The sequence below is a fragment of the Loxodonta africana genome, chromosome 1, assembly GCF_030014295.1.
Source record: "Loxodonta africana isolate mLoxAfr1 chromosome 1, mLoxAfr1.hap2, whole genome shotgun sequence".
In the NCBI taxonomy this organism is placed as follows: domain Eukaryota; kingdom Metazoa; phylum Chordata; class Mammalia; order Proboscidea; family Elephantidae; genus Loxodonta; species Loxodonta africana.
The window spans coordinates 28,324,812-28,346,009 of NC_087342.1; the positions used below are offsets into that span (position 1 = coordinate 28,324,812).

The 21,198-nt window shown below is 41.1% G+C and overlaps 1 protein-coding gene across 1 annotated transcript; it reads right to left on the reverse strand.

Annotated features, from left to right (window-relative positions):
- Positions 1-5,465: 5,465 nt before the first annotated feature.
- On the reverse strand, positions 5,466-20,978 carry LOC100662675 (fetuin-B). The gene is made up of 7 exons (XM_003412782.3): positions 20,754-20,978; positions 20,325-20,435; positions 18,947-19,034; positions 17,870-18,039; positions 17,019-17,120; positions 7,129-7,212; positions 5,466-6,227 (listed from the first exon to the last, which is right to left on the reverse strand). The coding sequence occupies exons 1-7, from the start codon at positions 20,976-20,978 to the stop codon at positions 5,850-5,852; spliced, it is 1,158 nt and encodes a 385-aa protein (XP_003412830.3). The 3' UTR covers positions 5,466-5,849.
- Positions 20,979-21,198: the final 220 nt, after the last annotated feature.

The following is a 21,198-nucleotide window of genomic DNA, read 5'->3' on the forward strand; positions in this document are numbered from 1 at the left end:
GATCCTGGTTCATGTCTAGTCTTCACCTGAATGAGAATATGCAGGACTGTGGCCATCTCCCCTTCTCTCCTATCACCTTGCCTTCACAGATCTCCTCGGTCACACTAATATTGTCTCAGGCATGGAGCATACGGTCACAGTGGTGCTCAGTGAGTTCAGTGTTCCTGGCTGAACTCACGGTCACCATTTCTTATTCAATCAGGAAAGTATCTCAACAACCTTACCCAGGTCACATCCCTGATCCAATGTAAAGGGAGCTTCCCTGGGGTATGGCCTGCACCACCTTTTATCTCTCAAGAAAAAAAAAATTTTTTTTTTTTTGAGAGGCACAGGTTATTCCTAAAGCACTTCCAGCATCCGGCTATAAAATGTTCTGTTGACCCTCCTTTAGGTTATTTACATCTGCTCCCAGAAAGATTACAGCCTAGGAAAACCTATGGGGTAGTTCTACTCTGTCCTATAGGGTGGGTATGACTCGGAATTGACTTGATGGACACAACAACAACAGGTTATTTAAGTAGGTCCCCAGATGGTGCAACCATTTTGTACTTGAATGTAAGTGTTGTGGTTCCAACCCACCCAGCAGCTCTGCTGAAGAAAGGCCTGGTGATCTGCATCCGTAAGGATTATCGTAGTTGTTGGTTGTCGTCGAATTAGTACTAAGATTTTCTTGGCTATAATCTTTTTTTTTTAATTAATTTTTATTGTGCTTTAAGTGAAAGTTTACAATTAAGATCAGTCTCTCATACAAAAATTTACATACACCTCACTCTACACTCCTAATTTCCCTTCCTCTAATGAGATAGCACAGTTCTTCCCTCCACTCTCTCTCCTCGTGTCCATTCGGGTAACTTCTGGCCCCCTCTGCCCTCTCATCTCCCCTTCAGACAGGAGATGCCAACATAATCTCTTGTGTCTACTTGATCTAAGAAGCTCATTCTTCACCAGTATCATTTTCTATCCCAGAGTCCAGTCCAATCCCTGTCTGAAGAGTTGACTTTGGGAATGATCCTATTTGGGCTAACAGGTCTGGGGACCATGACCTCTGGGGTCCTTCTAGTCTCAGTCAGACCATTAAGTCTGGTCTTTTTATGAGAATTTGGGGTCTGCATCCCACTGATCTCCTGCTCCCACCGGGGTTCTCTGTTGTGTTCCCTGTCAGGGCAGTCATTAGTTGTAGCCGGGCACAATCTAGCTCTTCTGGTCTCAGGCTGATGTAGTCTCTGGTTTGTGTGGCCCTTTCTGTCTCTTGGGCTCATAATTACCTTGTGTCTTTGGTGTTCTTCATTCTCCTTTGGTCCAGGTGGGTTGAGACCAATTGATGCATCTTAGATGGCCGCTTGCTAGCATTTAAGACCCCAGACACTGCTCTCAAAAGTGGGATGCAGGTTTTCTTAATGGATTTTATTATGCCAATTGACTTAGATGTCCCCTGAAACCACGGTCCCCAAACCCTCGCTTGGCTATAATCTTAATGGTAGTAAATCACCAGGTCTTTTCTTCCCCGATTCCACTGGCTGGGTTCCAAGCAACACCATTTGGATTAGCAGTTGAGGGCAAACCAGTTGTGCCACCTAGGTTACAGCTCAGGAAACCCTATAGAGCAGTTCTACTCTGTAACATTGCAGATTATCATGAGTCAGAATGCACTCAGGGGGACCGGGTTTGGTTTTCCCCTTCCTCTAGTTTGTTTAAAAATATATATTTTTTTAAAAAAGATTTTTTTGTCATATCGAACTTCTAGAAACATACTCCAAATCTACACTTCCTTCCATGGAACTATATAGAAACTAACTCATTAAAAGATGAAATCCTAAAACTCTCTTTTGTGAAGAAAACCCACTGCAGGCTCGATCACCAGGGAAAAACTGGGAGTTCTCGTATTTTTTCGGCTTCTGTTAAGAGCTCAGGAAGGTTCTACTGATTGAGATTGTTACAAAGACAAATACCTTAAAACACAAACAAACAAAAAACAAAACCTTGGGTAATTGGAAATACAGGTACCAATCTTGGCCTGAGAAGGTGAAAGCAGGGAATAAGGAAAACCGTGCGACAGCCACAGCTCAAAAGTATCAGGCTGGTGCTGCCCTCATGAAAGACGGACTCTGTAGGTGGTTGGTCTGTGTGGTTCTCTCTCTTTTCCCTTTCCTCCTATATCTTTCCTTCCACAAACACTGAATGAATATGAATATGAATGAATACCTACTCCAGAGAATGCCAAGGCCCAGCATTATTAATAATAAGTAATATTGCTGACTTGGCTTGTGTGCCTGCCTTGTGTTGAACCCTGTATATTCCTTCTCAGTTAAGGCCTACAACCAGGCCAGGCACAGGCACCACTATTATTCCTGTTGTACAGATGAGCAAACTCAGGAACAGAGAGTTTAGGTAGCTTGCCCAAGGTCCCACACCCAGGGTTTTCATCCAGCTTATATGGCTTCAGAGAGAAAGGCACTGTTTTTGCCCTCAAAAGGTAGATACTAGGAAAGCCACAGATGGAGAAACTACCTTTGCTGAGGAAGTCAAGAAAGGTTTCCTAGGGCAGGGGCGACATCCAGTCTGGGGCTTGATGGATGTATAGGAGTTTGCCCGTGGCCAAAGAGAGTGTTTGTCATGGATGGAATTGTTTCCTCCCAAAATATGTGTCAACTTAGTTAGGCCATGATTCCCAGTATTGTGTGGTTTTCCTCCATTTTCTGATTGCAATTTTATGTTAAAGAGGATTAGGGTGGGACTGTAGCACCACCCTTACCCAGGTCACATCCCTGATCCAACGTAAAGGGAGTTTCCCTGGGGTGTGGCCTGCACCACCTTTTACCTCTCAAGAGATAAAAAGGAAAGAGAAACCAGCAGAGAGTTAGGGACCTCATACCACCAAGAAAAGAGCACCAGGAGCAGAGCGTGTCCTTTGGACCTGGGCTCCCTGTGCCTGAGAAACTTCTCTACCAAGTGAAGATTGAGGACAAGGACCTTCCCCCAGAGCCAACAGAGAGAGAAAGCCTTCGCATGGAGCTGACGCCCTGAATTTGGACTCGTAACCTATTAGACTGTGAGAAAATAAATTTCTCTTTGTTAAAGCCATCCACTTGTGGTATTTCTGTTATGGCAGCACTAGATGACTAAGACAGTGTCCAAAGGAGGCGGGGCAGGAGCAGTAAACGTAAAATATATATATAAAAAAACAGACCCCTATATATACATGAATTACATAATTTACCTTCCATGTCCTTCCAACTTTTTGGCTGTCTCCTTTATAAATGGAATGGTATTTGTTGCTCCCAACCACCCACTGGTCTCAAGGCTAACTTTTGACACTCTGACTGCAAGTCCTTCCTGAAGCACTCTAAGTTTGGAACCCCCATCTCTCCCTTACTTTCATCAATTGTATTAGTCAATTTATAAAGTTTTCATAACGTGTGAAAACAGCAGTGCGTGCTTGTAGCATGTATAGACGAAACCACGTGATTCGAAGCATCGTTGTAATCAGGTAATAATGACAGCTCTCACTAGAGGGCATTAGAGGGTTCAAAAAGTAAATTAGCATAGAGCTTTAGTATTGCAGGTATATTGATACATGTGAGTTGGGCTTACGAAAAATGTTTTCATTGTTATAATCAACTACAGGGATATTTTTATAAAAAATAATTTCTGCTGAAACTGTACGAAAATTTTATAGACAGTCATTTTGGTGTTACCCCCTCTGACAGTGTCACCCAATGAGGTCTGCATCCCCTGAATCCCCCTATTGACACCACTGCCTGTGGGGCATTTCTATTCTGTCCTGTAGGGTCACTATGAGTGGGAATCCACTCCATAGTAACGGCTTTGGTTTTTTTTGGTTTTGCTGTTGTTAGGTGCCATGAGCTGATTCTCTACTCATAACAAACCCGTGTGACAGAGTAGAACTGCCCCATAGGGTTTTTGAAGTGTAATCTTTATGGAAGCAGATTACCAGGTCCATCTCCCACAGAATCACTGAGCAGGTTTGAACCGCCAAACTTTTGGTTAGCTGCTAAGTACTTAACCACGGCCCCACCCAAACCAAACTCAAACCCAAACCCATTGTCATCGAGTCAATTCTGACTCATACTGACCAAACAGGAAAGAGTAGGACTGCCCCATAGGGTTTCTAAGGCTGTAACCTTTATGGAAGAAGCCTGCCACATCTTTCTCCCACTGAGTGGCTAGTGGGTTCAAACCACTGACCTATTGGTTAGCAGCCAAGTTTTAACCATTGCACCACCAGCGCTCCTTAAAACCAAAACCGGTTGCTGTGGAGTTGCTTCTGACTCACAATGACCCTGTAAGACATAGTAGAACTGCCCCATAGGGTTTTCTAGGTGTAATTTTTTTAAATAAACTCTCAATTTTACAAATGTTTAGATTTACAGAAAAGTTGCCAAGACAATACAGGGAGTTCCCGTGTGCTCCTCACCCAGCTTTCCCTAATGTTAACATCTGTGTGTGCGTGCACACACGCACAGGCCTGCGTGCACTTTAGGTGGAAGTTTACCAAGCACATTAGTTTCCCATCTGATGGTTTGTACATGCAGTGTTTCATGACCGTGGTTTCATTCCCCACAATATGTCAGCAATCTTCCTATTTCTTCCCTGGGTTCCCCATTTTCTTTTGTCATGATTTTCTACCGCTTCCTGCCTTCGCATCTTTGCTTTTGGGCAGATAATACCCTTTTGATCTTGTATAATTGATTGTTCTAAGGAATACATTCCTCTCAGGCGTTGTTGCTTATCTTACGTGCTTGCCTATTGTTTGGCTGGGAGGTGGTCTCCGGGAATATCTTTCTTCCCAGGTCAGGAGGGTGTCTTAGGGCCACAGTCTCAGGGGTTCCTCCAGTCTCTTTCAGACCAGCAAGCCTGGTCATATTTGTGATTTTGGTTTTTCTTCTACAATTTTCTCCAGCTCTGTCCAGGACTCTCTGTTGTGATCCTAGTCAGAGCAGTTAGTAGTGGTGGCCAGGCACTATCTAGTTCTTCTGGTCTTGGGGTCCTGTACATTGTGGTTCATGTGGTCCTTTAGTCCTTTGGATAATTGACTCTTGAGTCTTTGGTCTCTTTCTAGGTGTAATCTTTATGAAAGAAAATCACCAGATCTTTCTCGCAAAGAGAACTGAGTGAATTTGAACGGCCAACCTTTTGGTTAGCAGCCAAGCACTTAACCACTGCACCACCAGGGCTCCTCAGGCTGTCATTAGGGAATACCAATTCAGTTATGAAGAAAGAAAATTCCCCAACTGGAAATGTTGCTGTCTGGTGTCCCCACGGTGCTCAGCCCGGTATAGGTAAACTTCTCCCTTGTGCCCTCTACCCCAAGCCAGCGCCCCAGTTCTGAGACCCAGAAATGTTGGGGCAGATGAAAAGAGAAAGAGGGCTGGAAACACCTCAGGCAGTGCCCAGATAAGACTTAATGATGTACTTAAAGGGGATGTACTTTATACAGGGTTAACCTCTCTACTCGGTCTTGGTTTCTTGTATATCTTGGCATTAGAGACAATATATTTAATCATTGCTTTATTATTATTATTTTGAGTACAGAGATTTGTGTATATCTGCAAGCTGAAAGGATAAAATCTTCTACAAGCAAGAGGTTGAAGACACAGAGAGGCATCTCTCCATGGCACAAGGCCTTGGGCAGGTGAGGGGGTTGCACCCAGGTGTGTAGGAGACAGTCCCATTTTCTCCACTCCAAGCCAACATGATTGAGACCAAGGCACGTCAAAAAACAAACTTTATTAGCCCCTGTCAGCATCTGAATTCTCTCTCTGCCCCTTCCCCACCACCTGTATTCTCACACAGGGCACCTCTCCCCTGAGGAATCCTCTAAGTGGTCCTCATGGCGGGAGAACAAGAGGGTTGCCCATCTGGGCTGGCCCTGGGCACTCAGAAGAGCGGTGATTTCTTTTGGGGAAAGGCAGAACAAGCAGCTTCTCCTTCACTGGCCACAGGAAGAGGAAGGAGACATCCAGTTCTTCTCCCAGGGGGTTGGTGGTCAGCTCCAGCTGTACAGGGAAGGCCTCATGAAGGTCCTTTTCCTGGGAACCTTCTGGCTTCCCATCATCCAAGTCGGGGAGGTATTGGACAGACCCTCTTGGCACAGCCTTTGAGGATGGGTTGGTGGAGGCAGTGCCTTCCTGCTGGGACTCCTTCACCTTGGGGAGGTTCTCAGGCCCCTGCTTAGCAGCAGAGTTTTCACCTTCTGGAGCAGGAACCTGAAATAATATTTTCAAATGTAGAGTGTCATAGAGAAAGCCCTGCCATGCCTGGTATCAGGCTAAGCTGTTATGTGCCTTTCTGATGGAATAGTTTAAAGGGAGACTTTGAAGGGCGAGGTCTCCTGGTTAAAGACTTAAAAAGCAAAAAAGATAAAGGCCAGAGGTCTTCCAGAGCTGTAGAAACTACTGCAAGTCCCACACATTGCAGAAATGACCAAAAGCCCAGACAGTTAAAGGACTTGTTCAAATTCCCAATGAGTTCATGTCCCTGCTCTCACTGTGGTCCCAAAGACACGTTTTATTAGTTGTTTGTCCTGTGCCAGGCCTTGTGCAGCATCCCTCATCCAGGTCCTCTCACCGGTTTCTCACAGGGACCTGAAGGTGTTAAGCTTTCAATTCCATTCTACAGATGAGGCAACTGAGGCCCGGAGTGATAAGTACTGTCCCTGATCACACAGCTCACAGGTGGCAGAGCAGGACTGGAACCCAGCTTGCCTGTCTCAACTACCCTCTCAGCTATTTCAGGCTGCCTCATAATAAGTGCTCAATAAATATTTCTGGAAAGGGATTGAATGTTTCTATGGAAACAAGTTCTTCCTACAGTTCTGAGTAAGATTTCTTTGAGACACTGAACGGAATGTCCCAGATGCTTTTTGCCCCAAAGCTCTTGTGTCTGTAGGGCTCTTCCTTACTGGGAAGGACCACACTGTGGCTGAAACAAAGCGGGACAAGCCTTTGACTAGCTACCTTGTAGACGTGGCCATAGGGCAGCCCTAGTAAAGTGGAAATCATGGATCTTGGGAAAACAAAAGGAGGGAGTGGGGTAGGAACAGCTAAAATATAGACAACTTTCTCTTTTCTTCACAGAAACACAATTAATTATTAGATTGAAAAATACCTGTGATTCAAAGAATTCACATTCTGCAGAAACAGACGTTTTCATGTCTGTTTTAATCAGTTGACCTTTACACAGACCAGCGGGCTACAAGAAAGAGAAAATACAATGTCATCTGAGTATGAACATGATTGTCATTGTTACATTTTAATTGCCATCATGTTCATTTCAACTCAAGGTGACTCCATGTGAAATGATCGTAACTAAAAATCAAGTTGCTTTCTTTTTGGGTAGACAAACAGCCAATCAGCATTTTTAGGCTTCAATAATGTACTAGGCAGCCACCGAGGCAATTCTCTTTAGCTCACCACGAACAAGTAGTCACCCAAACTAGGCTGAATTGCCTCCAACCGTAGGAAACTCAAGTATTTATTTAGGAACAAAACACTCATTGTTAGAAGCTTCTTGGTATTGAGCTGAAAGCCGTGACATACAACTTGTACCTCTTGGCTTTCATGATACCCTAGTGTCAATTAGAGAAAAATTTTTTTCATCTTTTATATAGCAACTCTTTACGTATGTTCCGTTTGTGTTTTCTCAGCCAAAATCACTCACAGCTGTCAATTTCTCTCTAATTTAATACAAAATACATTTTTACTGCAAAATGTAAACAACAAAAAAAGGAAATAGAAAAGACTTGCATGAAAGGTAGCTGTTATCTGCAATGATTTGGTTTCTTTTCTTCCAATCTTTTCACCTATGCATTTATAGGTTTTCTTCTAAAAAACCAGGATTATATGAAACATACTGCTTTATCACTTAGTATACTGTAAAAACACTTTTTTGGCATTGAACAGTCTTCTATGAATTTTTTTCCTCTTATAGCCTTAAAAAAAAAAACTGTCGTAAATATATAAGAAAGAAAACATTTGTCATTTCAACAAACTTCACCTGTACAATTCAGTGACATCAATTATTTTCAGCGTGTTGTTCAACTACAATCTTCTTTTTAATAACTCCCTAATGTTAATCTGTATTACTTAACCAGTTCTCTTTTGTTAGGCAATGAAATTAAATCTAGTTTGTTTTTGCTTTGGTTTTACATTGTAGCTAAATCATTTCACATATCCATAGTCACTTCCTTAGGGTAGATTACAGGAATTTGGGGGTCTTTTTTTAGTGCAGGTACCTTTTCAACGTAAGTAGAATGTCGCCTCAATTTCTCAAGAACAGCACCTAAGTATATGCACATAGAACTTACTTAAAATATAGCTGAACAGGTTGACTGAACATCACCCCATCACCCATGTCCAGACTGTATGAACAAAAGACTAGAAATTCATAAAAGTTGGGTAATCCATTAAAGTAGGAAGTCCTTAAGGGATGGTGCTTCAGCCTTCCCTTCTCCCTTTCATCACGGAGTAACTAGGGGAAGGACTCTGAAGAGATTAGAAGTACCTGCACCAAATAAAGTCTACCCACTCCCACCCTGGCTAGGATTTAATGAGCTGCTGAAATTTACCTACCTGGTGCCGACACACTAGAGTGGAGTACAAAGGGAGAGTTTGTGTATGTGCTTGACATGTGAATCCTAGGGTGTAGGGACATATGTGGCCATGGTGATTGGTATCTGGTTCTCTCTCAGAGAATTCTGAAGATGAAATCCTCACTAAAGCAGACTACATTGGTAGAGTAAGGAGACAGGCCAGCTTCCCCTGCTTGGTTTAGGAAGACTATTTTAGGGTTGCATAAAAAAACAAGCAAATGTCATAGGTAAGGGCTCTTTTAAGGTACACATTAAAGGGGTAAACTTTCAGGTAATGGGCATTTAATAGAAGACATCTGTGGGGGCTGTTATGGATTGAATTGCATCCCCCCCCAAAAAAATGTATGTTAACCTGGCTAGTCCATGGTTCTCAGTATTGTGTGATTGTCCACCATTTTGTCATCTGATGTGATTTTCCTATGTGTTGTAAATCCTATCTCTATGAGGTGGGATTAGTGGGAGTTACATTAATGAGGCAGGACTCAATCAACAAGACTAGATCGTGTCTTAAGTTAATCTCTTTTGAGATATAAAAGAGTGAAGTGAGCAGAGAGACATGGGAACCTCTTACCACCAAGAAATAAGAACAAGGAGAATAGTGTAGTCTTTGGACCTGGGGAATCTTATGCTGAGAAGTTCCTCGACCAGGAAAGATTGATGACATAGACCTTCCCCCAGAGCTGACAAGAGAGAAAGCCTACCCCTGGAGCTGGCGCCCAGAATTCAAACTCTAGCCTCTGAGACTGTGAGAGAATAAATTTCTCTTTGTTAAGCCTGTCCACTTGAGGTATTTATGTTATAGCAGCAATAGATGACTAAGAGAGGGGCTAAGTCTGAGAGGGGTGGTTCCAAAGAGTCATCTAGAGAATACACCATGCTAGGAAAAGACCCCTGGATGAGCCCACTCCTGTGCCACATGAAAGAACCAGCACTGTAGCCGGTTTCATAGTGGGCGGTGTTGGCCAAGAGAAAACTACAACTTTAGGTCCCATTACGTAAAAAGACTTTGTACTCTTTTTTGGAATCCTCACTCCTTCTTCCTAAAGTTGGATGAACCAGAATTAAGCAAGAAAGAGCACGAGGGAAAGAAGTAATGAAAGAACAGACCTTGATCCCTTCCTCATAGCAGGGCTTGAGCTACATGGAGGAAGAAGATTTGAATTGGATATGAGCCAGAACGTTTGATTCAGAATTGACTGAACAGAACCTCTGCATACCCGGAAGTAAGTCTTAATTACTTATAACTATACTGTTCTTGTTACTGAAAATTGCCAGGAGGATTTTGGATCAGACCAATACATTATTGAAAAGCAAGGAAAAAAGTTTTCACAGAGCATGGTAAATGTGTTTTCCCAATTATTCCCTTAGGAAATTCAGTTAACTTATTACAAAAGGTTTTTGAGAGACATGCTTTAGAGTCAAAGACATAAATAGGTTGAAAGTAAATGGATGGAAAAAAATTAAACCACACAAATAGTAACCAAAAGAGAGCTTCAGTGGCTATACAAATATCAGAACAAATTGACTTTAAGATAAAAATTGCTACTAGAGACAAAGAACACTTTATAATGATAAAAGGGTTAATACATCAGGAAACCATAACAACTGTAAACATATATTCACCTAAAAATAGAGCCCCACCATAGAGCAAGCAAAGCATTGACAGAATTCAAGGGAGAAAGAGATAATTCAGTGGTAACAGTTGGAAAATTCATATCACTTTCAATAATGGATAGAATAACTAGACAGATCAACAAGGGAATAGAAGACATAAACAACATTATAAACCAACTAGATCTAACAGGCACCTATAGGATGCGCCACCTAACCACAACAGAATACACATTCTTCTCAAGTGCACATGGAACATTCTCTAGGACAGGTGATACGTTAAGCCATAAAACAAGAATTAATAAATTCAAAAGGAATAAAATCACATGAAATAATCTCCAATAACATGAAATGAAATTAGAAATCAATAACATGAGGAAATTTAGGAATATCACAAATATGTGAAATTAAGTAACACTTTCCTAAATAACCAGTGGGTCAAAGAAGAAATTACAAAGACAATTAGAAAATACTTTTGGATAAATGGAAATGAAAACAGAACATATAAACTTATGAGATGCAGCTAAAGCATTGTTTAGCAGAAATTTGCAGTGTAAATGCTTGTTTTCAAAAAGAAGAAATATTCCTAATCAATAACCTAAACTTTCACCCCAAGAAACTAGAAAAAGAAGATGAAACTAAACTGAAAGGAAACAGAAGGAAAGAAATAATAGAGTAGTGTGGAAATAAATGAATAGATAATAGAAAAAAATCAGTGAAACAGAAAGTTGAGTCTCTGAAAAAATCAACACAGTTGACAAGCCTTTAGCTGTACTGATTAGGGGAAAAACGAGAAGACTTGAATTACTAAAATTGAGAATGAAAGAGGGGATATCACTACTCCTTTTTCAGAATTAAAAAGCATTATAAGTGAACACTAGGAACAGCCGTATATCAAAAAATTAGATAACCTAGATGATACAGATAAAATCCCAGAAAGATGCAATCTACTGAAACTGACTCAAGAAGAAATAGAAAATCTAAATAGATCTATAACAAGTAAAGAAACTGAATTAGCAATAACAAAAATTTCCTACAAAGAAAAGCCGAGACCAAGACAGCTTCACTGGTGAATTCTACCAAAAGTTTAAAGAAGAATTAACACCAAACCTTCACAGACTCTTCCAAAAATATGCAGAGGGAACATTTTCCAACTCATTTTATGAGGCCAATATTACCCTTACATGAAAATCAGACAGACATCACAAAAAAATGTATAGGTCAATATCCGTTACAAATGCAGATGTAAAAATCTCCCACCCCCAAATACTAGTAAACTGAATCCAACATCATATAAAAAGGACTACACATCATGATTAAGTGGGATTTATCCAAAAAATGCAAAATTGGTTTAACATACAAAGAGCAATCAATGTAATACACCCTACTAATAGATTAAAGGACAAAAACCACGTGAATGTCTCATGAACACAGAAAAAGATTTGACAAACTCTAACACCCTTTTTTAATAAAAACACTCAAAAATAGAAGGAAACATTCTCAGCCTGATGAAGGGCACCAGTGAAGCCCACAGCTAACTTACTAATAAGACTAAATTGCTTTCTCCCTAAAATCAGGAATAAGGCAAAGATGTTTCTCTTGCCACTTCCATTCAACATTGTACTGAAGGTTCTAGCCAGAGCAAATAGGCAAGAAAGAAAAAATAATAAAAGGTATCCAGATTGGAAAGGAAGAAGTAAAACATTCTCTATTTGCAGATGATATGATCTTGTGTATAGAAATCCTAAGCAATACACGAGAAAACTATTAGAGCTAAAAAATGAGTTCAGGAAGGTTACACATCTTGTGTATAGAAATCCTAAGAAATACACTAGAAAACTATTAGAGCTAAAAAATGAGTTCAGGAAGGTTACAGGATACAAAGACAGTATTAAAAAAATCAGTTCTTTTTCTATATACTTGAAATGAAAGATCTGGAAGTGAAATTAGAATACGATTCCATGTACATTAGCATCAAAGAGAATAAAATACCTAGAAATCAATTTACCAAGAGACGTACAAGACATGTACAATGAAAACTACAATCATCATTGAAAGAAATCTTGAATAAATGGGAAGACATTCTGTATTCATGTGTTGGAAAACAATATTTTAAGGTGACAATGCTTGCCAAATTTATTTTCAGATTCAATGCAATCCCTATCAAAATTTGAACTGACTTCTTTACAGCAATTGACAAGCCTATCCTAAAATTCATGTGGAAATGCAAAGGATCCAGAAAACCCAAAAAAATCTTGAAAAGGAAGAACTAAGTTGGACAAATTAGGCTTCCTCATTTCAAAACATACTACAAAGCTACAGTAATCAAGACAATGTGGCACTGGCATAAGGATAGACATAGAAATCAATGGAACAAAATTCAGATTTCAGAAATAAACCCATACATTTGTGCTCAACTGATTTTCAAGAAGTGTGCCAAAACAATGGGGGCTGGAAGAGCCTTTTCAACAAATATTAGAACAGCTGGATATTCACATGCAAAAGGGTAAAGTTGGACCCCTACATCATACTATATAAAACAACTGTTTAAAAATGAGTCACAGGCTGGTATAGATTGAATTGTGTCACCCCAAAATGTGTATCAACTGGCTAGGCCATGATTCCCAGTATTGTGTGATTCTCCACCATTTTGTCCTCTGATGTGGTTATCCTTGTTGTTGTTCTTAGGTGCCGTCGAGTTGGTTCCAACTCATAGCGAACCTATGCACAACAGAACGAAACACTGCCCAGTCCTGAGCCATCCTTACAATCGTTATGCTTGAGCTCATTGTTGCAGTCACTGTGTCAATCCACCTAGTTGAGGGTCTTCCTCTTTTCCACTAACGCTGTACTCTGCCAAGCATAATGTCCTTCTCCAGGGACTGATCCCTCCTGACAACATGTCCAAAGTATGTAAGACGCAGTCTCGCCATAGTTGCCTCTAAGGAGCATTCTGGCTGCACTTCCTCCAAGACACATTTGTTAGTTCTTCTGGCAGTCCATGGTATATTCAATATTTTTTTGCCAACACCACAATTCAAAGGCTTCAATTCTTCCTTATTCGTTGTCCAGCTTTCAAATGCATATGATGTAATTGAAAATACCACGGCTTGGGTCAGGCGCACCTTAGTCTTCAGGGTGACATCTTTGCTCTTCAACACTTTCAAGAGATCCTTTGCAGCAGATTTACCCAAGGCAATGCATCTTTTGATTTCTTGACCTCTGCTTCCATGGCTGTTGATTGTGGATACAAGTAAAATGAAATCCTTGACAACTTCAATCTTTTCTCCATTTATCATGATGCTGCTCATTGGTCCAGTTGTGAGGATTTTTGTTTTCTATATGTTGAGGTGTAATGCATACTGAAGACTGTGATCTTGGTCTTCATTAGTAAGTGCTTCAAGTCCTCTTCACTTTCAGCAAGCAAGGTTGTGTCATCTGCATAACGCGAGTTGTTAATGAGTCTTCTTCCAATCCTGATGCCCCGTTCTTCTTCATATAGTCCAGCTTCTCGGATAATTTGCTCAGCATACAGATTGAATAGATATGGTGAACGAATACAGCCCTGACACACACCTTTCCTGACTTTAAACCAATCAGTATCCCCTTGTTCTGTTCAAACAACTGCCTCTTGATCTATGGAAAGGTTCCTCATGAGCACAATGAAGTGTTCTGGAATTCGCATTCTTCACAATGTTATCCATAATTTGTTATGATCTACACAGTCAAATGCCTTTGCATTGTCAATAAAACACAGGTAAACATCCTTCTGGTATTCTCTGCTTTCAACCAGGATCCATCTGACATCAGCAATGATATCTCTGGTTCCACATCCTGTTCTGAAACCGGCCTGAATTTCTGGCATTTCCCTGTCGATATACTGCTGCAGCTGTTTTTGAATGATTTTCAGCAAAATTTTGCTTGACTATCCTACATGTTGTAAATCCTACCTCTATGATGTTAATCAGACAGGACTCGATCTACAAGATTAGGTCATGTCTGAAGTCAATCACTTTTGCGATATAAAAGACAGAAGCAAGCAGAGAGATAAGAGGACCTCCTCATACCACCAAAAAGTAGAGCCAGGAGCGCTAGTCCTTTGGACCTAATGTCCCTGTGCTGAGAAGCTCCTAGAGCAAGGGAAGATTGATGACAGGAATGTTCCTCCAACTGGAATAAACCAAAAGCAAAGAAGTTTTGTGAATAAACTGAAAGCTTTGAAGGCCAGCATAGAAAGGGGAGGGGTTTGGGGACCATGGTTTCAGAGGACATCTAAGTCAATTGGCATAATAAAATCTATTAAGAAAACATTCTGCATCCCACTTTGGAAAGTGGTTTCTGGGTCTTAAACACTAGCAAGCAGCCATCTAAGATACATTAATTAGTCTCAACCCACCTGGAGCAAAGGAGAATGAAGAATACCAAAGACACAAGGTAATTATGAGCCCAAGAGACAGAAAGGACCACATAAACCAGAGACTACATCAGCCAGAGACCAGAAGAACTAGATGGTGCCTGGCTACAACCCGTGGCTGCCCTGACAGGGAACACAACAGAGAACCCCAGTGGGAACAGGAGGGCAGTGGGATGCAGATCCCAAATTCTCCTAAAAAGACCAGGCTTAATGCTCTGACTGAGACTAGAAGAACCCTGGAGGTCATGTTACCCATATCTTCTGTTAACCCAAGACAGGAACCATTCTCAAAGTCAACTTTTCAGACAGGGATTGGACTGGACTGTGGGATAGAAAATGACACTGGTGAAGAATGAGCTTCTTGGATCAAGTAGACACATGAGACTATGTTGGCATCTCCTGTCTGAAGGGGAGATGAGAGGGCAGAGGGGGTCAAAAGCTGGCCAAATGGACACAAACATAGAGAGTGGAGGGAAGGAGTGTGCCGTGTCATTAGGGTGAGAGGAATTAGGAGTATATAGCAAGTTGTATATGAATTTTTGTATGAGAGACTGACTTGATTTGTAAACTTTCACTTAAACCGTGAGAAACATTAAAAAAAAAAAAAAGGACCTTCCTCCAGAGACTACACAGAGAGAAAGACTGCCGTTGAAGCTGACACCTTGAATTTGGACTTCTAGCCTACTAGATTTTGAGAGACTAAACTGATTGCTAAAACTATCCACTTGTGGTATTTCTGTTATAGCAGCACTAGGTAAACTAAGACACAGACCTAAACGTAAGAGCTAAAACTATAAGACTCTTAGAATGAAACATAGAAGTAAATATTTGTAACCTTGGATTATGCAACTTTTTTTTAGATATGATACAAAAGGACATGCAACAAAAGAAAATACAGGGAAATTGGACTTTATCAGAAATAAAACCTCTTATACTTCATAGAAAGCCTTTAAACAAATGAATAAACAGCCCAGAGAATGGGAGAAAATATTTGAAAATCATATATCTAAGAAGGGGGCTTGTATGCAGAATTATAAAGAACTCTTAAATTCTAAAAAAAAGCAAAGGATTTAAGCAGATGTTTCTCCAGAGAAGACATAGAAACAGCCAATAAGCATGTGAAAAAATGTTCAACATCATGACCCATCAGGGAAATACAAGTCAAAAGCATAATTACACATCAGCTCACACCTAGTAGGATAGCTATAACGAAAAAGACATATATTAACAAGTGTTGGCAAGAATGTGCAGAAATTGGAAAACTCATAAACTGCTGATGGGATTGTAAAATGGTCTAGTGAGTTTAGAGGAACAGCCTGACAGTTCCTCAAAAGGTTAAACATAGACTTGCCATATGACCTAGCTATTCCACTCCTAGGTATATATGCAAGAAAAATAAAAAGAAAAACTTGGTACATGAATGCTCACAGAAGCATTATTTATAATAGCAGAAAAATTTAAATAAACCAAATATCAATCACCTGATGAAAGGATAAAGAAAATACGGTATATCCATTCAATGGCATATTACTCAGTGATAAAGAGGAATGAAGTAGTGATACATGCGACAACATGAATGAACCATAGAAAATATTATGCTGAGTAAAAGAAGCCAGATACAAAAGACCACACATTGTATGAATCCATTTATATGAAATACTCAGAATAGGCAAAGCCACAGAAAAACAAACTAGGTTAGCAATTGCCAGGACCTAGGGGGAGAGGGAAATGAGGATTGACTATAGATGGGAATGGAGTTTCTTTTTGGAATGATGACAACAACATTCTAAAATTTGAGAGTGGTGATGGTGACCGAACTCTGTGAACATACTGAAAAATCACTAAATTTTACACCTTAAAAGCGTGAATTTTATTGTTTATGAATTACATCTTAATAAACCTTAATACATAAGTAAATAAGGGCTTTCAACACCTTTTCACCCAATTTACATTTCCACTGGGTATGTTTCAGATGGTTTCAAGGCCCCCTCCCCATCTTGGATGCATTCCTTTGAATGAAGCCTTGTTTGCCTTCGCCCTTCTTGAAGGGTAATCCCTGGAACTGGACACCACGCTATATTCCAAAGGTTAACAGGATTTGTCCAGGCCAAAGAAGGACCATCAGCAACTACTGCAGAGATTCTGTCCATGTTTCTACTGTCTCCTATGACCACTTTCTGTAGCTACATCACATGGTTGAATAAAACCCTTGATTTGTTGCATCTGAGCCTGCCTTATCTCTAACTAGTCAGTGAGCTCCTTGATGGGACATAAGACATCTGAAGCTTTACAATACCTTGTACATAACTGATGCTCAGTAAATATGTATAGATGATCTGTGAACACAACTCTTAAATCAGGAAGACACTCAGGAACACTCACCTTAGAGTCTGAGAGTTGAAGCGAGCAGCTGCTGGCCTGGGACTTGGTACATGGTGACTCTTTAATCAAATACTTCACAAAGTAAGCAGGGCCAACCACCCACTGTTATGAAGAGTTTGAGAAAAAAAATAATCAAGTTTTTCCACGCAGGGACACAACTCAGGTTTGGAGGCCCCTGCTTTCAGAAACCAAACATCCCCAGAGTCAACACATCTACCCTGGTGTAGCTTGCAAGTTCCCACACTGATCAAACCATGTTTTTATGATTTGTTACTTAGAAAATATAATCACCATATCTCTGTTCTCTTTTGAAGAATTTGAACGTGTCCTAAATTCTTTTCCTTGGTGAGTTTTTGTTTCCTCCGAGAGAATTCCCTTTTAGATAAGTTTTTCTCCATTTGATAGAGATATCAACACAATCCAAATACCAAAGAGCTTCTATTTCTCCAAACTCGTAAAAGTAATGTCCACTGCAGGGCTTAATATGGAGTAGAAGTGGACTTGCTAAATGGTCCCTGGTCAATCAGATGTGAGAGTGTATGTAGTACCATGAAATAATGAACCTGAACAGAATCCCCAAGGAGACAATGGGTCCATTTCTTTCTTGCCCTAAGGCCAATGAAGGTAAAGCTGGGTCACATGACTCTCATGAAAATGCCATGGAATAACTCAGGAACTAAAGCAGATAGAATGTTCTTCAGGTCTACCAAAGTAGGGACTGTAGAGAAAGAGGGCCTCTTGTTATTTTCAAAAAGAAAGCCTTGGTTAAGGCTCTACCCTTCGCTTAAGACTCTACAGCAACAGTGTGAGACACATCTTATGTGTAACTGGCTTGTGCATTTTTGCCTTACCTGGGTGGAAGCCTTGGTGATTTTGACCAGAGAGTACTGCTTGGAGGTGCTCTCATTATTGTATTTTGCAAGAGACTCAGTGGCAGCTTCCAAAACACGGGGATTTGACAAGTCAGTGGTGCTGGGAGCGGGGCAGTCAGGACATGTATCATGAATCATTCTTCGAGAAACTGTTGAAGCCAAAGAGACCAATTTAAAAATAAAGCTCCTTATTGACTTTCCGTGCTATAAATCATATGACCACAGTGAAGGCAAAGACTGACAAAAAGCGCATACTCAGTATTGGCAAGGTCAGATGAGAAAAGCAATTTGCTGGAAAGCAAGTCAGTTTTCTATAGAGTTTTCTGGAATGAGCATGTATTACTTTCATAATTAAAATAATACCCAAACAAAATGCATTTGGCCTCATACATGTTTATATACTTTAGGAGACATATCATGTAGTATATTGATATCAGACCTTTATCCCCCAATGAGATCAATAACTTCCATCCTCGTTGCATCTGTAACTCAGACTGAGTGCCTTACAAGGTTGGGGTCTGGCTACTGTCATGTCTTATTCATCTCTTAGGTCCTAACACCTCACATCATGTCTAACTCATGAGTATGAAAACCAAAGACAGATACAGTCTGGGAAAGGCGCGTTCAGAGGAGGGAGAAGCATAACCAAGATGCAAAGATTGGAGAGTGCAATGTGTGTTCAGAAAAGAGTGGAGCATCCAACTGAGTGACATGTACAGTTGGTGTAGACAGGGAAATAATGACAGGTAGAGCTAGAAAGGAAGTCCAGGGACCAGTTGTAGACATCATTGCATTGATGGATGCCTAAAAATGTAGGGTTTGATATGGGACACAATGAAGATTTCGATGGTTACTTGGGTAGATCAATTGTGCCAAGACGAGTAGTATAGGCTGGATTTCAGAATGGGAGGTTGCTACTGGAAACATTACAATCTTGACCTTGGAATAAATATGAAGGTAAGATTGGGAGAAAACCTGTATACTCTTGTCATAGTCCTGCTCAATGCTCTTTCTCCATCATTTATTAAGATGAGCCAAATTATAGTGATCTCCTACCTGGGCGAAGAGTACAGTTATAGGCATGTAAATAGAGAACTCTTCTTGGCTTGTTAACATAAAACGCCACTTTGCATTGACCGTAAACCTGGAACCAAACGAACATATTTGCTGACAATGGGGGGATTAATCATCAGATTTTGGGATACCAAACAAATATAATCTAGAGATTTTTTAAAAAGTAATATGAAACTTAAGGTTCCATTTTGGCTGTTTTGGGTGGGAGAAAATGGTAGCTGATCATCAAGCTTGTTTCACCTTTTATTCCTGGGATGCAGGTAGACTGGACCTCCAGCCTCCCCCACACTGAGGTGTGACTTCTTATAACTGAGTTCTAACCCCAGGATGGTGAGCTGATGTGATGTGGACCACCTCCAGTTCTGGCCCATGAAGGTTGCCCATGTGCTATCTATTCTCCTTGCTCCTTTTCTTTCATAGCTTGATGCTGACAAGCATGCCCCCAGGGAGGCCATGGTTGAGGATGGCAGAGCCTAGAGCCACCACATGCAAGGAAGCTGGATCTCCAAATCAGCCCTTGAAGGAAAGTTCCCTCCTGGTCTGGAACTCCTCTTTTGAACTTTACATGAGTGAGAAATAAACATCTACCATGATGGACTCATGATGCAAGTTTCAGTTTATTACAACAGCTAGCATCATCTTAACAACATCATTCACGAGAGGGTAAGTAGGCTATTTGCTTTTCAAAATCAGAAATGTACAGTTTGACAAATTTGGTTAAATGTCTGAAAAGATGTTCATGAAACAGGCCTTGCAAACAAGTCAATGCCTGGGATTCATCTTCTAAAGTTACATATTAGTCAATGAAAATGAGCCCAGGGCACTTGAACAGCAAAAAAAAAAAGATATTTTCAAGCATCTTCTGTGGTCATCTACAAGGTAATCATTTTTGAGATCCTTTTGATTCTATCATTGCACGAAAGTATTTCTCTTCCATGAAACACTTGGACCTCCTATAATGTGATCTTACCCCACTTCATTAAAAAAAAAAAAAAATCCATTCTCTAGAGTCTACCTCAGACCCACATCCACATTCTTCACCTTGTGAATCCCTTTTCTCATTTTAAACTCTCTTCGGAAGCCAACAGAAGGCTCCTGGAGGTTGAAGAGCTGAAGTCACCAAACAATTTTTGGGTAACTTAGCAATTCTCATCTCCGTGAGGCCAGGGGGACTTCTGGAATGCTCTCTGATTTGTGATACTTTTTTGTGTCTGTGACATTGGAAGAATGACAAGGGCACCCTAACAAGGAGATTATGAACAAGGACATTGAAATGATGATAGACATTGAGCAATCTTCACCTTGTAGGAAGAGGGCAACCTAGCTTCTCTCCCTAGAGCCACTGAGAAGGAGCACTCACCGATTCATGCAACATCCTCACCCCACAGTCCTTCCACAACTTCTTGCTGAGCACATGGCAGTCCGTCTCCAACACATCCAGTGTGAGATAGAACAGGGATCCCAGACCATCCTGTGGGACAGGGTGAAGAAATGCACCACAAGCTACGTGAAGCAGAAAATCCTAAAGACCTGTTCAATGCCAGTGCCAAAGGACATGATACCTTGAAGAATCTACAAGGACTGTTGAATACCAGACATGTATTAGAGTAGGATCCTTGGTAGCCCTTGTTCCTAATGACCATAGGAGCATTGTAGTACACGTGGTAGGGGACAGCAGAGCTTTCTCAGCTGGATTTAGAATCTGGCAAGCACCTGCCACCCTGCATCTCTGGTCCCACCTCCTGCTGGCCTCCACAGAACACATGCTCCAGAGGGGACCATCACTTGCCTGTCTGTGTTCCCAGACGTCACTGACTCGGTTGAGGCTCAGCACATAGCCATCCTCTCGGTCCTTGTTGATGTCCTTCAGGGCGAAGCCCGCAACAGCCAGCACATCTGAGTCATTGCAGCCCCGGGAGAGGAGATGCAAGGCCTCGGGGACCACCAGGGGCACAGACGTAGCCCTGCAGCAAGTGGCCAGGCCACAGAGTGCCAGCAGAAGGCGCAGACCCATCCTGTGGGGAAGAAGGTCCTGGATGGCCAGGCTATGGAGCTGCCACATTGGGCTGTGGTCTTCTTTAAGATAGTCTTGAGCAGTTTTGCAATCATAATCTGATCTGGTGATGGAATTTTGAAATAGGATGTTCAATTGCATCACCTTAAATTCTAAAGGTGGATTTCCTGTGTCAATACTTCAGAATTGGATTTGCCAATGTTTGCAACCATTGAGCAAG

Excerpts from the sequence above, each read along its gene's own strand:
- LOC100662675 (XM_003412782.3), bottom strand. The coding sequence starts at position 20,978 with ATGGGTCTGCGCCTTCTGCTGGCACTCTGTGGCCTGGCCACTTGCTGC. Across the intron at positions 20,436-20,753 it reads ACGTCTGGGAACACAGACAG|GATGGTCTGGGATCCCTGTT; the intron begins GCAAGTGATGGT and ends CCTGTCCCACAG. Across the intron at positions 17,121-17,869 it reads TCACCAAGGCTTCCACCCAG|TGGGTGGTTGGCCCTGCTTA; the intron begins GTAAGGCAAAAA and ends TCTTCATAACAG.